The following is a 19,533-nucleotide window of genomic DNA, read 5'->3' as shown; positions in this document are numbered from 1 at the left end:
AAGTCTTTTGTCATTTGCCGTCAATGCAACACGGCACCGATGACGTCGCATGCAAACCTATATTTCTTGACACATTCCCGTCGACGTTTCGGAACCATTTTGTGGCCGGAACTCGTAGTTTGAAATGGTGTAAAGCTAAGTTTGCATATGGTGTTCTGGCACTGAACAATGGAAATACCTTATGCAATTAGTTAGACTTAACAAGCTCTAAGCTTACGCTAGGCAAGCGTGTCTGAACCCATTAGTGACATTCCTGAAATATCAATTTACCACGGCTGGTGAATGCAGCCTTCTTTACCGTGCGTGTGGACGTCTCGTCGTCCTTGAAGGCTACTCCACATGTCAGCCGTGAACATTTGATGGCATAGGACAACAATGCCCTCTTGTTTGTTATCAGTTAGTCTTTGTTCTTGTCATCTGTCTGTTTAACAGTTGATTAATACTGGAAGGAGAAATTACATTTTGACAACTCCTGAATGGGAATTAGGGAGTTTGCATGGATTCATTCCCTTTTTTTTGGCAATGGTTTCCCATGGCTCATACTTGTTCCACTTTCAACAGCATCTTGCTTTTGAATTTTACATTGTCAGTGAAAGCGGAACTACAATAAAATCAGGCGAGTGAAGCTCAGTAACTTTTTATCACGTTCTAGTTCCTTCGATATCGTAATTAGTGCTTCATTTCCATTACAAAAGCCAAAGCGGACGCAAAAAATCAACAAAACACATAAAATGCCAAGTCCTCTGAAGCGTTGCCAGATAGTCAAACGGAGAGGTGCCAAGCTGGAAGCTTATTAACAGACGGATCAGTCAACGCGAGCAGAAATGATGCTAATGTCAGAGCTGAAAAGTATCCATTTCTGGGCAAGTGCCCTGGTGGAGCTGATTGCGACTTTCTTTTTCATTTTCCTTACCACTGGTACAACCATCACGTGGAATCCGCTTCATCCACCGTCCACGGAACTGATTTCTTTGTGCTTTGGGTTCAGCATTGCCACACTGGCCATGTGCAGCTTGCATCTCAGTGGCGGACACATCAACCCCGCCGTTAGCATTGCCATGATGGCCATCAGGAAAGTTTCCGTTTTTCGAGGGATAACCTACGTTATTTTTCAGCTGGCTGGAGGTAAGTGTACCATAAAAGACGTGTTTGCATTGTTGGTACATAATTATAAAAGGATGTAAACAACTTTACTTTTACCTTCTATATTCAGCGATTCTTCGGAATTTAGGACTCGGTGAAAGACTAACGGAAGATTCTTGAGATAGCAAAAAGATAATGTCTATAGATGTAAGAGGAAGTCTTTTTTTCAGTAACTTCGTTTCGAACGAACGAACGCATTTAGACCAACGATCTTAAAAGCATAAGGAAGACAGAAATTATCCTACAAAGTTTGCCCGCTCTTCTCAAGAAAAAAAGAAAACGCTTGCAAATGTTCTTTTCATACCAATCATATATGTAGTGTTAATTTGGTAAGGTGCACAACAAAAATTCGCCTTCTAACAAAGTTAGTCTTCTCAATGTCCTTTAATGGCAATATTGAATGCTGTCAAACTTCTAATGATCATAGAAAACGAATAATAACGGCCGACCTTTCTTTATTTCAATCCAAACAACACCGTTGAACTGTTATACTATTTCTAAAAGAGTAATCTTAGGCACGAAACAATCGCGAAAAACGTGACTTGAATAAAAAAACTGGCTGAGCACAAGTTATGGTAGTCATGTGGGTTAATAACAGCTTTCGTGGACCTGGTTAAATCGTCTGTAAAACCGCCACATTTTTGTTCAATTCTCTCACTGAATGAAAATTACCGAAGCGGGTTTTGTATTTTATGTCGTCGCCTCCAGAGGAGAGCTGGCAAACTGAATATAGAAAACGCCCCTGACACTTAACGAAAGCGCTATGGCAGGTATTTGGCTCGCATACCACTTGGAATAAATTCTAAAAATATTTAGAATGTTTTCACCCAAGAAAGCTTTCATTCCACACATGACTTAACATGCATGTTAAAAGGGCATAAGTGGGACTTCTAGAGTGATTATTACTCATACTTATGTAAGCTTATGAAGATTGTTATATCACTTATCTAATTGAAACCTTCCAGCAGACTAGAATTACCAGTTGTTAGACACAATGCAATGTCGAGTGGAAAACGTATCTAATTTTCAGTTTTTTGAACTTTTTGACTATGTCTTGGAAACAAAGATCTGGGTTTACTGCCGCCATTTTGATTGTCCGTCATTGTTTCCCAGCGAAAGCTACTTTATCAACTGACGTCTTTTGCAGCAAACTTGTCAAGGGCTTCAAAAGTGCGTGGAATACAAATGCAAATGCCTGTATAAAGCGTGGCTGTTTCCCATTTGCTGTAATTGATCAAGCAAAAACAAAGAACGTGTGCCCTTCGTCTCGGAGAAAAAAACATCACCTTTGAGATAATACACAATCAATTAATACACACTAGCATCCTTTGTTTTTGAGTTATTATTTTTAGAAACTTCATGTAAGAGTTAAGCAATTAAAATCGCCATTGGCGCCCGACGGGGTCGGTCAAAATCTTAAGAGACATCAAGCTAGTTGATATACAGATCTTATCAATAGCTTACGTTGTTAATGGTAATTTCTTCCGTCCATTAAGACGAAGTTCAAGTGGAAAGCTCTTATGAGTTCCCATCCCAAGGCAACACCTACCTTAATTATTCTCTCAAAACCGATACATTGGCGAACAATGCATCGATAAGTATAAATGGACAATGACCTTGGTGAAATATCAGAATCTCTGAAAGTTAAGACTTAATGGGAAATTCTAACGATTGGCAGGGAGGAGAAACACATTGTTTGCTCGGGTCAGTGATTGGGCAGCAAAAAGGCAGGAAATAGCTGCAAACTTGCTAGCAATGCTGCTGATAGTCAACAAGATTCCGGACTAAAAAAGACGCCTTCTGTCTTACAACATTAGGTGCAATATTGCCGTTGTGGTTTTTTTTTTCGGTTTGGGTCTATGCAAACTGTGAGTTCCACATGTTGTCATTGGCAAGCATTTTGTGTCGTGTAAACAATTTTTGAAAAATTCCATAGAGGCAATACCGAACATTCTGGGTGGGCCAAAGATATTACGGATATCCGGTTCAACCGCGCAGTGACGTTCGCCTGAAAAAAATACGTGACACTTTAATGATTCTGCTCTCACTGTGAATCGCGAAAATATTTTTCGTCAAAATGGAGGTTCTGCATCAGGGCAATCTTTGGTTGACTGATTTTTGTATGGCTCTTATATAAAAAACTAAATAACACTCAATTTACTAATTGAAATACAAATGATCGAGTGTGGTGTGGTTTTGGGGTAGATAAGGGAACATGTTTTTAAAAGACATCACACAAACAAAAACGTATATTTACAAACCAAAGCTAAAGATTTTGCACGCACTGCGGACCGTTTTTAAACCGTCTTTATGCACACAAACCCGTTTTGTCATAATGTTGAAAAATGCAGACATGCAGCAAATTTACATTTTTCAATCAAAATGATAAGATATCTTTCTATTCTTAACAAGGTATCGCTGGCTCAGCGGTATTGAAATACATCACACCTGACGAGAAACGCGGAACCCTGGGAGCGACAGTCCCAGGCCCCGGTGTGACCGCGGCACAAGCGGTAGGGATTGAAATATTGCTGACATTCCTTCTGGTCTTCACTGTGTGCGCTAGTACAGACTCCAAGAGGAATCACTATGGATACGAAGTCCCGCTGTCTATCGGCCTTTGTGTAGCTGTGTGTCATTTTATTGGGGTGAGTTAAGGTCTCTAAATTTATAGCCTACCTCACACTGACGCTATAGACCTTAAGGGTTTAACAATCAAGAAACGAAACATATTGGTTGCCTGGGCCAATAGTGCGGTTAAACCATCATTACTTGTAACTTGTAACATCTCTGAAATAGAACACTTCTATAGATGCATTGCGGACCTTTGTTGGGAGGCAACGGGTGCTTACCATTTACAAAAACCATCCGGTTGGAAATTTCAGGCATAAACATCAAACAATTGAAAGCCACGTTGCGGGAGAGGGAATCGCTATAAAGTATATCCACATCAGCTAGAGAGACTTAAAACAGCAGAAAAATAGCATCGCCTCAAATCACAGCCCATATTTTCTGAAGCTTCCCAAACGGAATGGCGCGAACCATTTGATTTTCCAACTGGAATTTCCGGTTTTCCCATGTAAATGGTAAGTGCCCCAGATTTATTGTGAACTTAGTACAGGTAAAGCTCACTTTGACGCAGTTAAGATCAGTTAAGACTCGTTGAAAACCTCAAACAGCAACCACAACACAGGCCGACACCGTGTTTTAATTTTTCTTTTTAAAAGTAGTCTCATAAAAAATAAAAGGAACACACATGTACACGCCCCCCCCCCCCCAAAAAAAAAAGAAAGGAAGAAAAGAAAAACAGACACATAGACAACAAAAACAAAGCGGCAGCAGCAGCAGCAACAACAACAACAAAAAACCAGTAAAATCTTGAGTTCTTCCCGATGTGCCTCAAATCCAGCATTTTCCTCTTGGATTTAGAGCTCGTTTTCTTCCTGCTTGTCCGTTTTTACGAGCAACAAGGAAAAGGATTCCCTTAACAATTGTTGCAGCATTTTCCGACCTAAAACAATAGTTTGCTGCATATCTGATATTTAATCTTTGCCCTCCTCCTTAACTGAAAAAGTAATTCAGATCTATGGCGGATATACAGCTGGCTAATTTCCACAGCTATAAACACCATGATCCACAATTCTTCCTTTAGTTTGGCTCACATTGCATCGTAATTTAACTTTGTGTTTTACTTTTAGATTGGTTTTACGGGATGTGGTATAAATCCTGCACGTTCGTTTGGTCCAGCGGTCATCATGAACAAAAAAGAAATCTGGGAGGATCACTGGGTATGTGATTACAGGGTCTAACATTGAGCAATTTACATATTTCTAGATTATTACAGTACAAAAGAGGCTGTTTAAGGGTGAAAACGTATTTGGCGAGGTAGATATCTTACACAGAAACTCAAAAAAATGCAATGAATAAGCATTCGCCGAATATCAAACTTTTACAGAAAGCAGATTTTCGTTGCCAGATAAGCTCTGATACAAATTTGAAAAGAATAGAAAATATCTTTCAAGATAGATTTGTGCTATGTTTGACAAAAATTTAAAAAGATAAAGTAGTTAAAAAGATAAAGTAGTCAGTGCTATATAGCTTATATTTAAATGGCCTCTCACTAAGCTTTCATCCACAGTCTTCTAACGAAAACCACAGAAACGTTCTGCTTGGTCAATAGTTTTCACCAGCTTAATAAAAAACTTGTGCAGCACCATTAACACTACTATGAACATAAGAAATTCCCGGCAAATAACTTTCATTAGAATTAGAACAGACTTTGGTTTCATTCCCAGCCTTGAAAGTTAGAGCACCCCTTTTAATAAATACGGGGTTGTAAAAGACAATTTGCCAACTATTTAAATCTTGAATGGAATCTTTGTTTAAACTGTTCCCTTCATAAGCTCTTCAGTTTCAAATCATAGTCTGTATCATTCTGAATATTAAAAAGGCGTGGCTTGATTAACTGCCCCAAGAAATTTAAGCCCGAAATATAGAATACTATTTGTCACACGAGTTTAAAAACTCAAAATCTTACAAAGAACGTATGGGCTCATTAGCGTTTTTGCCACCCATACATTTTTGCAGTTTTGCGAGATCGAGACTACCGAGAGCAACACCAGCTGGTGGCCAGAACGGGACTTAAACCCGTGACCCCCGGATGTCAAGTCCGGCGCCCTAACCACTTTGCCACGCTCCCTCCTCAGTATACCAATGGTTGATCACTGAAGTTCACGGTGTTCCAGACTAATGGAAGGAAAAATAGATGAGACCAAAATAGATGGTTTCTTCTTACTTCACGCAGAAACACCGTGAACTTCGATTAATTAAACAAGGTGGTAGCCAGCCAGCTCTACCCATGATACCTTTCAACACTGCTGCGTACGCTTCTGACACTTCTGCAAGACTAAGTTTTCTCGAAGCGCCTGTCATTTTAAACATATCTGTGTGTCTTTCAGGTGTACTGGGCTGGGCCAATTGGAGGAGGTTTGGTGGCAGCACTTCTGTACCAGTTGGTTTTTCGATCCCGAAAAGAGATGGGCGCCGCTGCTGAGTCAGTCAACGAATTGGATCTTTACGCAGATTCAAAGCTGTAAACTGTCGGCTGATTGCAGCTCCGCTCTTCTTTTTTAAAAGAAAAAACCTTGCCCTCTAGATTGTTTAGTTATCGTGCTGAGTTTAGCTTAGCTTTTTTTTGAAAGCCTAGTTTTTTTATCTTTATGTAGCTTGTCAAAGCATGACCAAGCATTGCTTCCGATGTTTTCGCTGAGAGCTAAGTCAGTGCTTGACATTTTACGAGCGCAAAAGTGGTCTAAAGATTTTTCAATGTACATGCGGATCGAAAAACTTTCATTATGAACAGTGTGAAATTTAGCGAAGTAAATATAGAAATTCGTAACTGTAGTAAGCTTTTTGCTGAATAACAAATCAAAAGAAGATTTTGTTTGGTTCAACACTTTTGGGCATCTCATAGGCCGTTGAATCATTTGCTTTTCTTCCACTAAATATTCGACAAGCAATCTTGTTTGATTAAGAAACTGTATGTAAATTATCCCAGATAACTATAATTTCTATATATTCCGGAACATTGATTATTGAACTTAAGGCGAAAAAATGACGTCCTGCGTGTTACATCAATACAAGTAGGAGTAGTTAGATTTTTACGTTTTTGTCACAGCCGTAAGACTTAAAGTAGGCTGTTTTCAACCTTCAGATGAGTTTTGAGCACTTCTAACTTAGTTCTAGTTTAGATTTGTTAGTCGTTTTAGAAAGTCAGTGTTTGTTTGTTCTTTGATTTTACTCTACGTATCAAACGGTATATAATTGTAAGACTTATATTATGCATTTGAAGGATACTTACTCGATTTCTCAAGACGAAAATTTTAAAATTCCTCTAAAATTTGGTCGATCAGTCAGTAACTCAGTGAAAATAAACGCATTGAGTTCTTCATTGATTAGAGCTGAGTACACGATTGAGTAATGGGGTAGAGCTACAGATAATCATAACGGCTGCAGCACTCTAGCTTCCTTCTAAACGACTAGAATCAAGGCTTGGTTAATTATTCAATGATGATTTCCCACTACACGCAGTCTTCACATTTGGTAGTCTGAAGTAAAAACTGTTTATCAAGTCTTTGTGACCGTTCAGAAAGTTACCGAAGGCAAAAAAATACATCCGGCATCCTGGGGAAGAACGCTCGATCAAATTGTTGCATTCGGGCCAAGTGGTCCATATCGCCCTCCTTACCCGGCCCCGGTTTCTGACATATGATGTTCCACTACCCCCCTTGATCAGATGTTAGTCCGTCGCCGGTCCCCCCTTCTCTTCCTCTAGGACCCTAGAGAATGCTTTTGTCAGGTTTAGTGGTGCCTCGTTGTGTTCCACCGCAGCCGGTGTGCCAACCCGAAATACTCGATCTAGAGACCAATTCGAGAAAGAGAAAAATCAACGTATGATCATTTTCAAAGAAGTTTTGCAGAAACTTCAATTTCTTTTGAAATGGAGTCAAAATCAACTCCATGCAGGCCGCCCACCATCGTGACAAGAGAACAGGAACCACGCAAAGCAAATGCACGTTTGCGGTATTTTCAAGATCTCACTTAATAGGTTTTTTATGGCAACTCTATGGTTTGTTTTAAAAAAGGCAGAAAGAGGATATTTTCGTAATAACTTAAACGTACCAAATAGGCCATTTCCGAGTTGTCTTTTTCCTATGTGTCAAAACGAGACTTCGTGCGAAACCATTCAAATGAAAATGTGTTTGGCCTACAGGTTCATTTTCATGCAAATTAAACCCATTTTCATATGAAAGGTTTTGCATTAGGACTCGTTTTGAAACAGAGGCACAAAGTAACTAGGAAATTGCCCATTACTGAGCTCTGTTTTGGTAGTTGTTGTCTGCTTGCTCCTGCAGCCACTTTGGGTGATTTTATGATCAGCAAACAATCGCTGTTCGGGTTGTTACGCAAGAAATGTTCATACTGTGAGAGCGGGTCGCTCGTAGAATAGCATGATACCTAATTGAGCCAAATTGTTTAGGGGTCAGTAGACGGTGGCTATTTTTGAGATATCGATGCCCGAATTTGCAGGAGGCGGAACGCAAGTACCTGCAGGCTTGATGCGTTTTCGGCGTCTGTCGGCTAGTGCCACTTAAATGATTTGCACAACCGTTCAAGATTCTTTTTGCAACACCATCAAACAGATTTGCACCGTAAATTCAAAAGACGTTTTTGCCCCAAGGTGTTAATTTAGCCGTGGAGACCCAGGGTCAATTAACAAAGCACGCTCTGTCAGGTGATAGGCTGCTCACACATCCAAAGCAGTGGTCTCCGTTTCGCTCCCTTGAAGAAGCGAAGACCGGGTCGATAATAGATAAGTTCTTATATACCTCTTTCCAACTCGAATCAATTCACACATCAATACAACAACATGACATTTCATTGCGGCACAAAAACGGACCTACTTTCACGTTTCTTTTGGATCGAGGTCTTTGCCGAATTTTTAACTACACTTTTATACCTGTTTCTAGCCTGTGGAACAGGGTTAACGTGGAATAACACTCCAAATTCTGTTATGCACACTGCATTGACTAGTGGACTGAGCATTGCAACTCTGGCCATGTCAGTTTTTCACGTTTCTGGTGGACTTATAAATCCAGCCTTGACCGTCTGCATGATGGCCGTTGGAAGGGTCTCAATCTTGAAAGCAGTGTTCTTTATTGCAGCGGAGAGTGCGGGAGGTAAGGATACATTGCAATTCATTATAATATAGTTTGTAGATACGTTGCGGATTACAGGGAGCGGAAAGCAAGTAGAAATTCAACTGCATTGGGAATCTGTGAATACATTTTTAAAATGAAATGTGCAAGTTCACGAAAGATCTGAAAGTTACAACAGAAAGTAAGCTGTACGAAGACGCTTTCGATCAATTTTGGTCTGAAATCGGAAAAGGACGTTACCGGCGACAGGCATATGGAGGGAATCGAAAGAAACCTGAAATATTTGGACACACTTGCCATGTCTAATTCGATAATGACATCGAAATCAGCCTAAAGACTTGAAATAACTAATGAAATGATAATTTTGAAGCGAGTTTTGTCTATCAATCTACGTCCAAGGTTTGATGTATGCTGCACTGTAAGTTGTGTTAATCATAGCGTTTTCCATATCGTTCTCAGTTATCTAAAACTTTTAAAGTACTCATGTATTACTGCACAAGTAGATGCCGATGTTTTACGGTGTAAGGCTTTCTAGAGCAGAAACTGCTTTTTCACTCATAAAGTTTACCTCTTTCCCTTAAGCTTCACAGTCAAAATGCAGTTACATTTTAACTTACGTCTTTTCCAAATCTTTAAATTTTTTCAGTTCAGCTATGTTTACACATTATTATTCCGAAGCGCCTTGGGCAATTAGTGAACTGGCGCCATAGAAATGCAACTATTCTTTTATTATAACAGCTACTTTGTTCCAAGTCAGTCCCATGTATAACCTCTTTGTCAGATTTTAATGTCCTAGCTAGAAAAGGGCTGTTGTTAAAACCTCTGAGAAATCATCAAATGTACGTTTTCTCTTTCGTTAGTATTTTAGCATTAGTCCTTTCTTAACATGCAAGTATATTTTGTTTCGCGACATACGCAGAGATCACTTCGATATTGACCTGACTTAGGATGGCATTACGCAATGGACCTTCGCTTCGCTAGGTTTTATCTAGCGTACATAGATCTTTTTCCTACAGCTTGAAAATTCCCAATCTTCCAAACTGGGCAGTTCAAATATTTCAGACAAAATCACCAATTGACCAACAAACAAATAAACAAACAAGTGAAATGAGCACCCTGTCCTGACAAAGTAGCCCGTTTCCAATTAACACCCCCCCTTCTTTTGAGTTGCCAAAATTAAATGAGCTCCCCACTTGGATTCTATGCCCTTGCATGTACGCACCGCGGACCTATTTTTGCAGTTTTGCCGTTTCGGTATCTGGTCTGAGGGATTATGATCGGAAGTGTTAGATTTATAATGTTTTGGCAGAAAACTCTAAGCATAGACTCAGGCAACTATATTGTCGATGAAAATCTACATTTTACAGACATTGAAACAGTAGATACTCACTGGAAAAAACACGGCTCTGAACACAATAAATAACTGAAGACGAAGCGCGGCGAGTTTCCTCCAGAACGGTCGCTCTTAAAGTAGGAAACGACTGCTTGTCCTTTTTCCGTCTGAGGAAACCGACATAATATGTTTCGGTTCTTCAAAGACATCGAAAATAATTCAAGACGTAGAAAGATGAAATACTAAAATGAAAAAACTGAGATTGAATTGGCAATTGCGTGAAAGGTCGTAGAGTGACATTGCGATTCAAGACCTTTCAGAACAGTCCCTCGACAGTTTAGCGGTAATTTTAAGAATTACAGTAACTTGACGACGCTGAATGGACAGTAGACAGAAATTCAAAATAATTTATTCCCGATATCTCGAAAACCTAAAACGTTTCTCTTTTGGAGTTTTTTGCAAAAGGAAACCCAAAAATGTCCTTACCAGTGATTGAGGAAAAAAGAAGAACATTTGCATTTTTGGATGAAAAATTGACAGAATTACCCAAAGAGCCAACACTAAATAAATAATAAGGCTTCACTCTGATGAACCACCTCTTTTGCAACTACTACAGCCGTTATGTTCTTTTGTACCCACTAAAATTTACTTGTATAAAATTTCCGGCTTCCGTCACGATCGATTCAGTATCTGAAGGGGTCACAAAAACAGTTAGGATCTGAACAAGATCCCAGGATAATTATGATCAAATGCAGAGCGTATGCAAATGACATATAGCTTTCTTGTGAGTACTTGAGAAGGGTCCCCATGGCATGAAACCACGAGGGTAACTTCAGTGAAGCTTAGGTCGTGTTTTACAGGGACTAACATTCGATTCAGGGAAACCGCCACCTGTTTGGCTGATTTGTCTCCCTGTCCCAAACGAAAAAACTGGAAAATAATCCTCTCGTTTGTGAAAGTACAGTCCTTTATTTAAATTACACGACCTGGATCTATCTTACTACACCAGCTCAAAGATCTCTCCGTGTACAAAACAGATAGCTGAGAAACATAATTGACGCCGGTATCTTGTATCTTGCCCAGGGACACATCACCATCACGGGTCTAATTCAGCATGAAAACTTAATAGCGCAATCCGAAGTCTAACTATCAGGCCATTCCGAAAAGGCGAACACCGAGCTCAAATTTGAGCTGTAAGCCAGTGCATGAAGTTAGAGTAAGGCTGAATTCATCAGGTTATACTGTTGACATGGTCACCTGCAACCTCAGCGACATGGTCACAATTTCAAGTTTACCAATGATTTGGCATTCCGGTCTCGCGATAGCATTATTGTATGATCAACTGATATACAGTGACGCTACTGGTCAACTAGATCATAGTCTATTGTGATCAATCAACGTATAATTGTTGAAAAGTGTTGGAAACTGTTGCCAGCTACACGGCTCGGGTTGACTTTCTTTGATGTGCACCGCTCCAACTTTAAACTGAAGGTATTATTCACTATCTGAACTCGGTCGGACAAGGTGCGTCAAACTTTTACTGGAGATGTAGTCAAAGTTTCTGAAAAGTTGCATTGATACCGTTATTAACATTGAAAAATGATAAAGTCGTCGTATTCATACATACTAGTACACTTCTGTCATCTGGATATAATGATTCTAAACGACCTATATCTCTTCCACTCGACATACAGATCTTCAGGACCTACAAAGTTAAGGTTTACGTTTGACTGCCATTTTCTCTCAGAAACATGAAATTAATGGTTACACTGCTTTTATGCTCAAAACGTTAATTTGCGCGATACACATGGTGGCATTCGGCTGCCACGCGAAAAATGAGACAGTCGAAGCTCTCATAAGCGAACGCTTGGAAAATTCGAAAACGTGGTCGCAAATAGAGCTGCTTGCTTCTAAGAATGGTCGCGACTCGTAAGCAACCGGCCACGGGCTGAAATAATGGAGAATGGACTTAGGGTGATTGTCTTTCAAATTTGATTGAGTAGAGTGGAGTCGCTTATCCAGTGCCATCCATGACGTGTGCAGCGACTCAAAACAGTTGTAGTTCTTTCCCAATCGGAGAATTTCGTCAACTTTCCGTATTCACAAGACCATGAGCCAGCCTATAACCCAAAGATAGACTTTTTAAAGTCTTTCAGTTTCTCGTGCACATTAACCCACTAACACTTCCCCTCACGGATTCCACCCTCAGTCGACCCTCCCTCCAATTTTAGTCAACAATGACAGATAGTCTCAAACTCAAGTCTGTCATCCACATCAAGTCACGACAAGTGGCTAATGAAAGATGACGAATATTTAGCCAATCAGCATGTGTGACTTTGAAAGTCCTTCTCGGTTGTTCCTAGCCCTTGAAAGCCGGTAGCTGTGGGGGCTTTATAAGGTCTCTTGAGTAAACATCGCCTGCACTTTTGAACACTGAGACAACAGTGAGTACCGGTCTTGTTTTGGTCCATACATATAATTAACACGGATCGACGCAAACATGTTTCTTCGAGACGGTAAAATGGAGTTACGTTCCCGATCATTTTGGACCGAAGTCTTCGCCGAGTTTTTAGCAACACTCTTATTCTTGTTCATGGTATGTGGGACTGTATTACCATGGAACTACAGCCCTCCTTCGGTTATGCACATTGCTTTCAGCCATGGACTGAGCATTGCGACTCTTGCCATGTCTATTCTACACATTTCCGGAGGACAGCTTAACCCAGCCGTGACCATCTCTATGATGGCCGTTGGAAGAGTTTCAATGTTGAAAGCTCTCTTCATTATCATAGCACAGTGCACGGGAGGTAAGGATTTATGCAAAGAGAAAATAGTATTCGGTCTCGAGAGAGTTACTGTAGATCTATATAAAATTCGCTATTCAGGAAATTGGCTAACGATTCAAAGCATTTTGCTGTTGTAGGATGATTTATTTTGGTAAACGTAAAAGCACTGACCTCTTCCGGAGGAGTGTTAAAATAGAGCTAAAAAGTCACGGGATTTCTAAAAGGCTACAGCCGAGTTCTTCTATACTTAATGAACAACAAGTGAACTTAATTTCAGGTTGCTTTAGTTGATTAAGTTTTCACTTTATTAAGCTTCTCTTGTAAACCGGAATTGAAAGCCAACACTCAATGGAATGACGTGACAATTCACATTACTTCAGATATTTACATAAGAGTGGATCGCAAACAAACTCCTATAACACATGACGTGTTTTGAAATTTTCACATAAAGTAAGAGGGAACGCAACGCTCACTTCAGGACGAGAAATAAATCGTTTTTTTTCCTTCAAGACAGGACTAGTTATTTTCATGCTTCGTTTTAAAAATAATCTTAATGAAGGCAAAAAGCAACAAGAAACCCATCCGAGCCTGAAGCAAGCGTAAAAAAATAATATAAAATCTCTGGAGAGAGTGAAGTCTGTTTTTAGTCAATTACACGAGACACTTCACGTCAGGAAATGGAAGGCACATCAGACTTGGGACTATTGCAAAAGCCAAACGAAGATTAGCACCTCCACTTATGAACGCAATATCAGTCAGTATATCAAGTTTTGTCAAAAGCAAGCTCAGTGTAATAAAAGAGCTTGAAAAGATAATACAGTTAACACGATCAATTCGAACCCATTGGACCAAGGAGAATATTTCAGGCATAAAACAAAAGAGCCCACAGCGATGAAATGAAATATGTGGTCAAGAATTACAAATTCGTGCCGTTCAAGTTCTCGATGAGATAGTTATGCATAGCTCTGATATAACTGGTTTTAAGAAGTCCCATGAAGAAATTAGTAGATTAAAAGCTGTCTTAAAACTAGAAATACGTGTACAAGAAAATAGAAGTTAAGTTTGTGGCTAACTCTATTTTTAGACAATCAGCCTTATTCTCAATTAGCGTTATTTTTGAAAGAAAACAATCAGATTGTCTTTTTTTAACTCTTTTAATGTACATTCTTTTTCCCTGTTTTTTTTTTTTTTTACCAAACACGCTAACGTTAAAGATTGATCTCATATAAGGGAAAACCATGGAAACAGTAGTTACTTAAATTACCTAACCTCTCGGCCAAAAGAAGGTATTAAATTCAGACAAGACTGTAAATGAAAACATGAATGTACAGAGAAACGACAGAGAGCATCCAGGAAGAACTGTCTAATGTTGTTATCTGTTATTGCGGGGAATGTTTCCGAGGAAAATACATGACTGTCATTTTCCTCCATTACGCCTTACAAGCAACATCAACTATTATGATCTCTCTTGTAATATTCGCCCTTTGATGGGTCAATTTGGTAGGCAGCATTCTCACGTGCAACCCGCTTCCCATTCGTTCTCCTTTCTCTATACTAGAGTAAGGAAATTTTGGAATGGTGGTATGGATCTGGTAAGCCAAGCTTTATATCAAGTCTTATACTACAAAGATATATATTAAATGTTAAGATTCCGAGCTGCGCAACTGTTAACATGACTCTTTTTCAAGGGAGTATACCTTTTGCTGTGGAAGGCGCGGTGGCAAGACAGGTAGCTCTCACAGAGCCTGTCTCCACCCATGCGGGTGTATAAATGAGTTTAATGCTGGGGGTAACCCTGTGATGGACCAGCATCCCATCCAGGGGGGAGTAGAAATAGTCCTAGTCGCTTCATGCTACAGAAATCGGTGATAAGCGCCGGCCTGATGGGCCACTTGGCTCGTATGTAGACTTGCCCTACAAGCTCAACTCTAAAGACAAAATTTGCTCATGTTTTGTTTCCTTTTCAGCCATCTGTGGGGCAGCCATTGTTTACGGCATCACTCCAAGCCAATCTGTTGGAGCTTTAGGAGTTACAGCACCCGCCAATGACGTCACCACTGCGCAGGCGTTTGTGACGGAGCTAGTCCTCACTTACATTTTGGTTTTCGCGATTTTCGCGGTCACCGACCCAAGCAGGGGCATGACAGGTTATGGGGTACCGCTGGCCATTGGAATTACTGTGTTCATCTGTCTTATGCATGGGGTAGGAACTAAACATTAGTATGTAGATAGCATGCCTTGTTTGAGTTCAGAGCGGCAATTAAAACAAGAAATTTCATAACGCTTTACAAATATAAGGACCATTTTCCAACGAGAAGGCAAGGAAAAAGGCAGAGTCACATGTGCGAATCTGTGAACTATTCTTTTTACAATACCGTAACTGTCTAATTTCTCGCGCGCTGATTGGCTCATTTTAATCATAAATAAGAGTACAGACGAATAAAATTTTACTTTATGCAAGATTTAAGTTTGACTTTTAGCTGTTAAACTGCCAACTTTTTAACCAAGGAGATTTTATGGACTTTTTTAAGTAGCCAATCAAAAAATGAGAGAAGCTATTGACAATGTTCGCGACGTTTTTAATAAAATTCACTTATCTTTGTTTATGGCAAGTTTACGGCGTCTTTTCCCCTCAATCATTCCCAGCATTTGACCAGTTTTGGGTCTTGACCAGTTTACTGCGGAACCACTCGCCTGCTCGTGGTTCCACAGCCACTTTGACAATGTTATGACGCAATTTATCATCAATAAGAGGCCAGACGCATAAAAAACTGACGTGAATTTGTTAATTTATTTCCATTACAGATCCCATCTTCTGGGGCCAGCCTAAACCCTGCTCGTTCTCTCGGCCCTGCTGTCATTATGAACTCGTGGAAAGACCATTGGGTAAGAAAACAGGTTGTGGATGATGTGGTAGCAAAATTTGCGTGTCCAAACAAGGGTATTTTCTACCCTAGTGCTAATGTCTTTTACGGTATTCTTTTATCGAATCTATCGTTTTCTGAATGTGTATTCCTTTGTTATATTTTGGGCACGTGCTGGCCTTTTGAAAGAGGTTTCTATTAACGATTTATAGGGGGAATTTTCATACCTTTTTTGGAAAAGGAGGCCAAACTAAGTAAATTCAAGATACACTAGTATTATTTAGTCTCATACTTTTATGGAGCTCAGCGACTCATACCGATACAAAACGTCTCAGTGGCGACACGAAAACAACTTTGGATATTCTGCGAAAGCTTCGCCAAGGCAAACGTTTCATCCCTGGCGTAGAATAAAGCGTCGTTTTTCGATTTTAGAATACAGATATCAAGCGCTCGTAGAATACTGCAAGACAAGGATTAGTTTTGTCGATGGTGAGATATCTGTGCAAAGAAGTGATGGTACATGCGGTATCGTATAAACTCTTATTCTTAGGCCATCGTAGTTTGATAAAAAATATAATACAAACAGCGGTGATAAACGTTGTATTCCAGGTCAGTTTAATCAGAACTTGACGTTTTGTATGCTAATCAACATACATTTTCAAAAGTGACCGTTACAAATTTTTCAATGGAAAATATTAGTGGTCTGGAACATGCAGGCTTATGAGACTACGACACAAAATATTACAGTCAGTCAGTAACTCAAGCTAAAGGCAAAAAAAAAATTGGAGTACAGTGCCGTAAAAACGATGTTTCACAATCTAGGTCTCGTGGTGTAGAAGAAACTTACGGACGTGATTTAACACGATCTACTCATTTTTCTCTCTCAATAACAGATATACTGGATTGCCCCTACGGCTGGCGGCCTGATGGCGACGTGCACTTACCAGCTGTTATTTGCAGGGCAAGGAAAGAAGCAGACTGATACACTACAAAATGGTAACACCTACACCGTGGAAATGACGGACCAGAATGATACATCAAAGTTCATTGTCTCCAATTTTTAATAGTTTTCATACATATTTGAAATTCAAAACAGAACTGTTTGTAGTATATAGCGGAAGAAAGAGACTCAGTATATAGAAACTTTTGGGAGACTGGACACGGGTTAGCTTGCAAGGATTTCTGGGTTCGTTTGGTGTAGACGAAAACTGCATGGAATAGGCCATATTCGTATTCTCGGTATAGGACTGGAACTAACTTGCAACTGAGGTTAATGCCGGCGGGGAATCTTTTCAAATGCAAATGACTTTAATCTTCGTTTAATAATATTCCCCCGCATAAGCCTCCATTGCAAGCTGGTTCCAGTCCACTACGGCGAGAACACGAACATGGCCTCAAGTTGTTGAGAGTATGGTTGCCCTGCCATTGTTTCTCAAGAGTGATTCGCAAAGTAGAAACAGTCTCTACACTGATAGTTCTGTATGAAAGTTTAGATGACTTGAAATAAACCTCTCGATTGTAAATAAGTTACACAATGTAGATGGAAGTTAAAAAGAAATCCCTGAAAACTACGAGTCTTCAACTGGATTGTAACCAAGCAAAACTGAACTATGAAGCCTTTAGAATACAGCTGTTGCATATTCGCCATTTCTTTTTTATAAATGCACGGCTGGAAATTTTAAAGCAGTTTTCTTCCGGATTTTGTGTTGCCAACGCAATTACCGCCTCTTCTTAGATGTAAATATTTTTGCTTTTTTATGCAACGTTTCTAAAAGAGGATAATGCACTTTTGAGGTCTAGAAAAATGTTTGAACGCACTTGCGTTCCATTCACGTGTCCATTAGGAGTTTTTCTAGACCTCAAGCGTTCAATATTCTCTTTTGAGTTAAACAACACGGAAAACCATCTTCCATTTGGTAAATTGCGCATATTTAATATACTAATATTTACAATACTGACAAACGGATGGCGTGAAGAATTAAAACTTTAATCACATTTATGTGTTATCGTCGTAGTGTTTTTTATTTATGGACTTCCAATCGCAAAATCTAATCAGCGGCTTTCACTTGTCACGCATGTGCTTGCCGGCGTTATCTTCCCCATCCCTCGTTGTCTCTAAATCTCCTTCACGGAATCCGCGATCCTTTCGGTCAGCACCAGGAATCGGGACCTCTGACCTTGTCCAATTTTCAGTCCGCGTACTCACGTCCTTATAGACCTGCTGCAGACCCATTCATTCGTTTGTTCCTTCCTTCTTTCCTTCCTTCCTTCCTTCCTTCCTTCCTTCCTTCCTTCCTTCCTTCCTTCCTTCCTTCCTTCCTTCCTGCCTGCCTGCCTGCCTGCCTACCTGCCTGCCTGCCTGTCTGTCTGTCTGTCTTCCTTCCTTCCTTCCTTCCTTCCTGCCTGCCTGCCTGCCTGCCTGCCTGTCTTCCTTCCTTCCTTCCTTCCTTCCTTCCTTCCTTCCTTCCTTCCTTCCTTCCTTCTCTCCTTCCTTCCTTCCAGCCTGCAGGCCTGCCTGCCTGCCTGCCTTCCTTCCTTCACTCAATCAATCGTTTTTGCGTTCGTTCTTATGCTCTCTCACCGCGAGTTAGTTGGTTGATTAGTTCGTTCGTTCGTTCGTTCGTTCGTTCGTTAGTTCGTTCATACATTCGCCCATTCGTTCGTTCGTTCGTTTGTCTCAAAATCTTTCTTTGTTTGCGTCCATATTTGTTCACCCTATAGCTTTTATAAAGAAGTACACTGCTTGATGGTGGGTATCAGCTATTTTTAATTCCTCTCTACAGTTTATCCTATTTCAAAGAAATTTAATTACATTTGAACGTCGGTGCTTAACACCTACTGTCTTTTAGTAGCTTGCAACTGCAACCTGTCTAGAAGTCGATGTAATTCTTTACCTTTTGTTTTAAAGTTGCTCCACAAACGGTCGTTTAATGTAGGGCTTCTCGATTTATAGACAAAGGAGTGAATAGCCACCAATGCGAGAGCTAATCAGATTCGACAATTTGCGACATAGAATGCGGCAAGTTTGTCGGAATTATACTAACGACATTAACTTGGTGAAGCCTCCATGAACTAGAATGCATTAACAAACAAGGCTTACAGAAAGACAATGCAACCGAGGTGTTTTAAAAACAAGAAAAAATATAAAACTGCAACTGTACCTCCCGCAAAGCGAATAATTTTGTCAAACAATCCACAGCTGTATTTTATTTCCTAGGCCTTTCCACAAATATCACGTAAAATCGCCTTAATATCTTTCCAGGACATTCTCAATTTTTTTAAATATCGCTAAACGGTTCTAAATATCTAGAAAAACCCTCGAAATATCTCTTATCTGTGATTTAAAAATAAACCGATTTTGAATCACTTAGGCCAAATATAAATATTTCGAAATTTTCAAAATTTTCTTGCAGAAGCAGTAGAGGAAGAAGATTCTGGCGCATCGATGTAACCAGCATCCACCATTTTTAAAAATTGTTGCTTTACTGCTTTTAGTGATATCGAATATCTTTTTCAAGTGGGAAATTGCTAAAATGTCTTGTTTCTGGCATAGCAATAAGAATTGTTTCAAGAAAATAGAGAGGAAAACACAAGGCTCAGCCAAAAGGAGCTGTGACCATTTCTAAATATTCCCAGACTTTCTAAATATCTAAATTTTACCTAAATATCTCGGAAACTTCTAAATATCT

At 39.8% G+C, this 19,533-nt stretch overlaps 2 protein-coding genes across 3 annotated transcripts; both read left to right on the top strand.

Moving 5' to 3' along the window:
- Window positions 1–728: 728 nt before the first annotated feature.
- LOC110069262 (aquaporin-4-like) lies at window positions 729–7,100 on the top strand. Its single transcript, XM_020776758.2, has 4 exons — window positions 729–1,125; window positions 3,556–3,791; window positions 4,842–4,931; window positions 6,102–7,100. The coding sequence occupies exons 1-4, from the start codon at window positions 825–827 to the stop codon at window positions 6,237–6,239; spliced, it is 765 nt and encodes a 254-aa protein (XP_020632417.1). The 5' UTR covers window positions 729–824; the 3' UTR covers window positions 6,240–7,100.
- Window positions 7,101–8,449: 1,349 nt separating this feature from the next.
- LOC110069261 (aquaporin AQPAe.a-like) lies at window positions 8,450–17,843 on the top strand. 2 transcript variants are annotated; one of them, XM_089280168.1, is made up of 4 exons: window positions 8,450–8,882; window positions 14,948–15,183; window positions 15,786–15,866; window positions 16,738–17,843. In XM_089280168.1, the coding sequence occupies exons 1-4, from the start codon at window positions 8,573–8,575 to the stop codon at window positions 16,906–16,908; spliced, it is 798 nt and encodes a 265-aa protein (XP_089136294.1). In that variant the 5' UTR covers window positions 8,450–8,572; the 3' UTR covers window positions 16,909–17,843. The 2 variants fall into 2 exon arrangements, with proteins under 2 accessions (XP_089136294.1, XP_089136295.1); XM_089280169.1 differs by lacking the exon at window positions 8,450–8,882 and adding an exon at window positions 12,423–13,001.
- Window positions 17,844–19,533: the final 1,690 nt, after the last annotated feature.

The sequence above is a fragment of the Orbicella faveolata genome, unplaced genomic scaffold, assembly GCF_042242905.1.
Source record: "Orbicella faveolata isolate gen_17 unplaced genomic scaffold, um_ofav_v1 contig_47, whole genome shotgun sequence".
Taxonomy (NCBI): domain Eukaryota; kingdom Metazoa; phylum Cnidaria; class Anthozoa; order Scleractinia; family Merulinidae; genus Orbicella; species Orbicella faveolata.
This window is presented reverse-complemented; position numbering and strand designations above follow the sequence as displayed.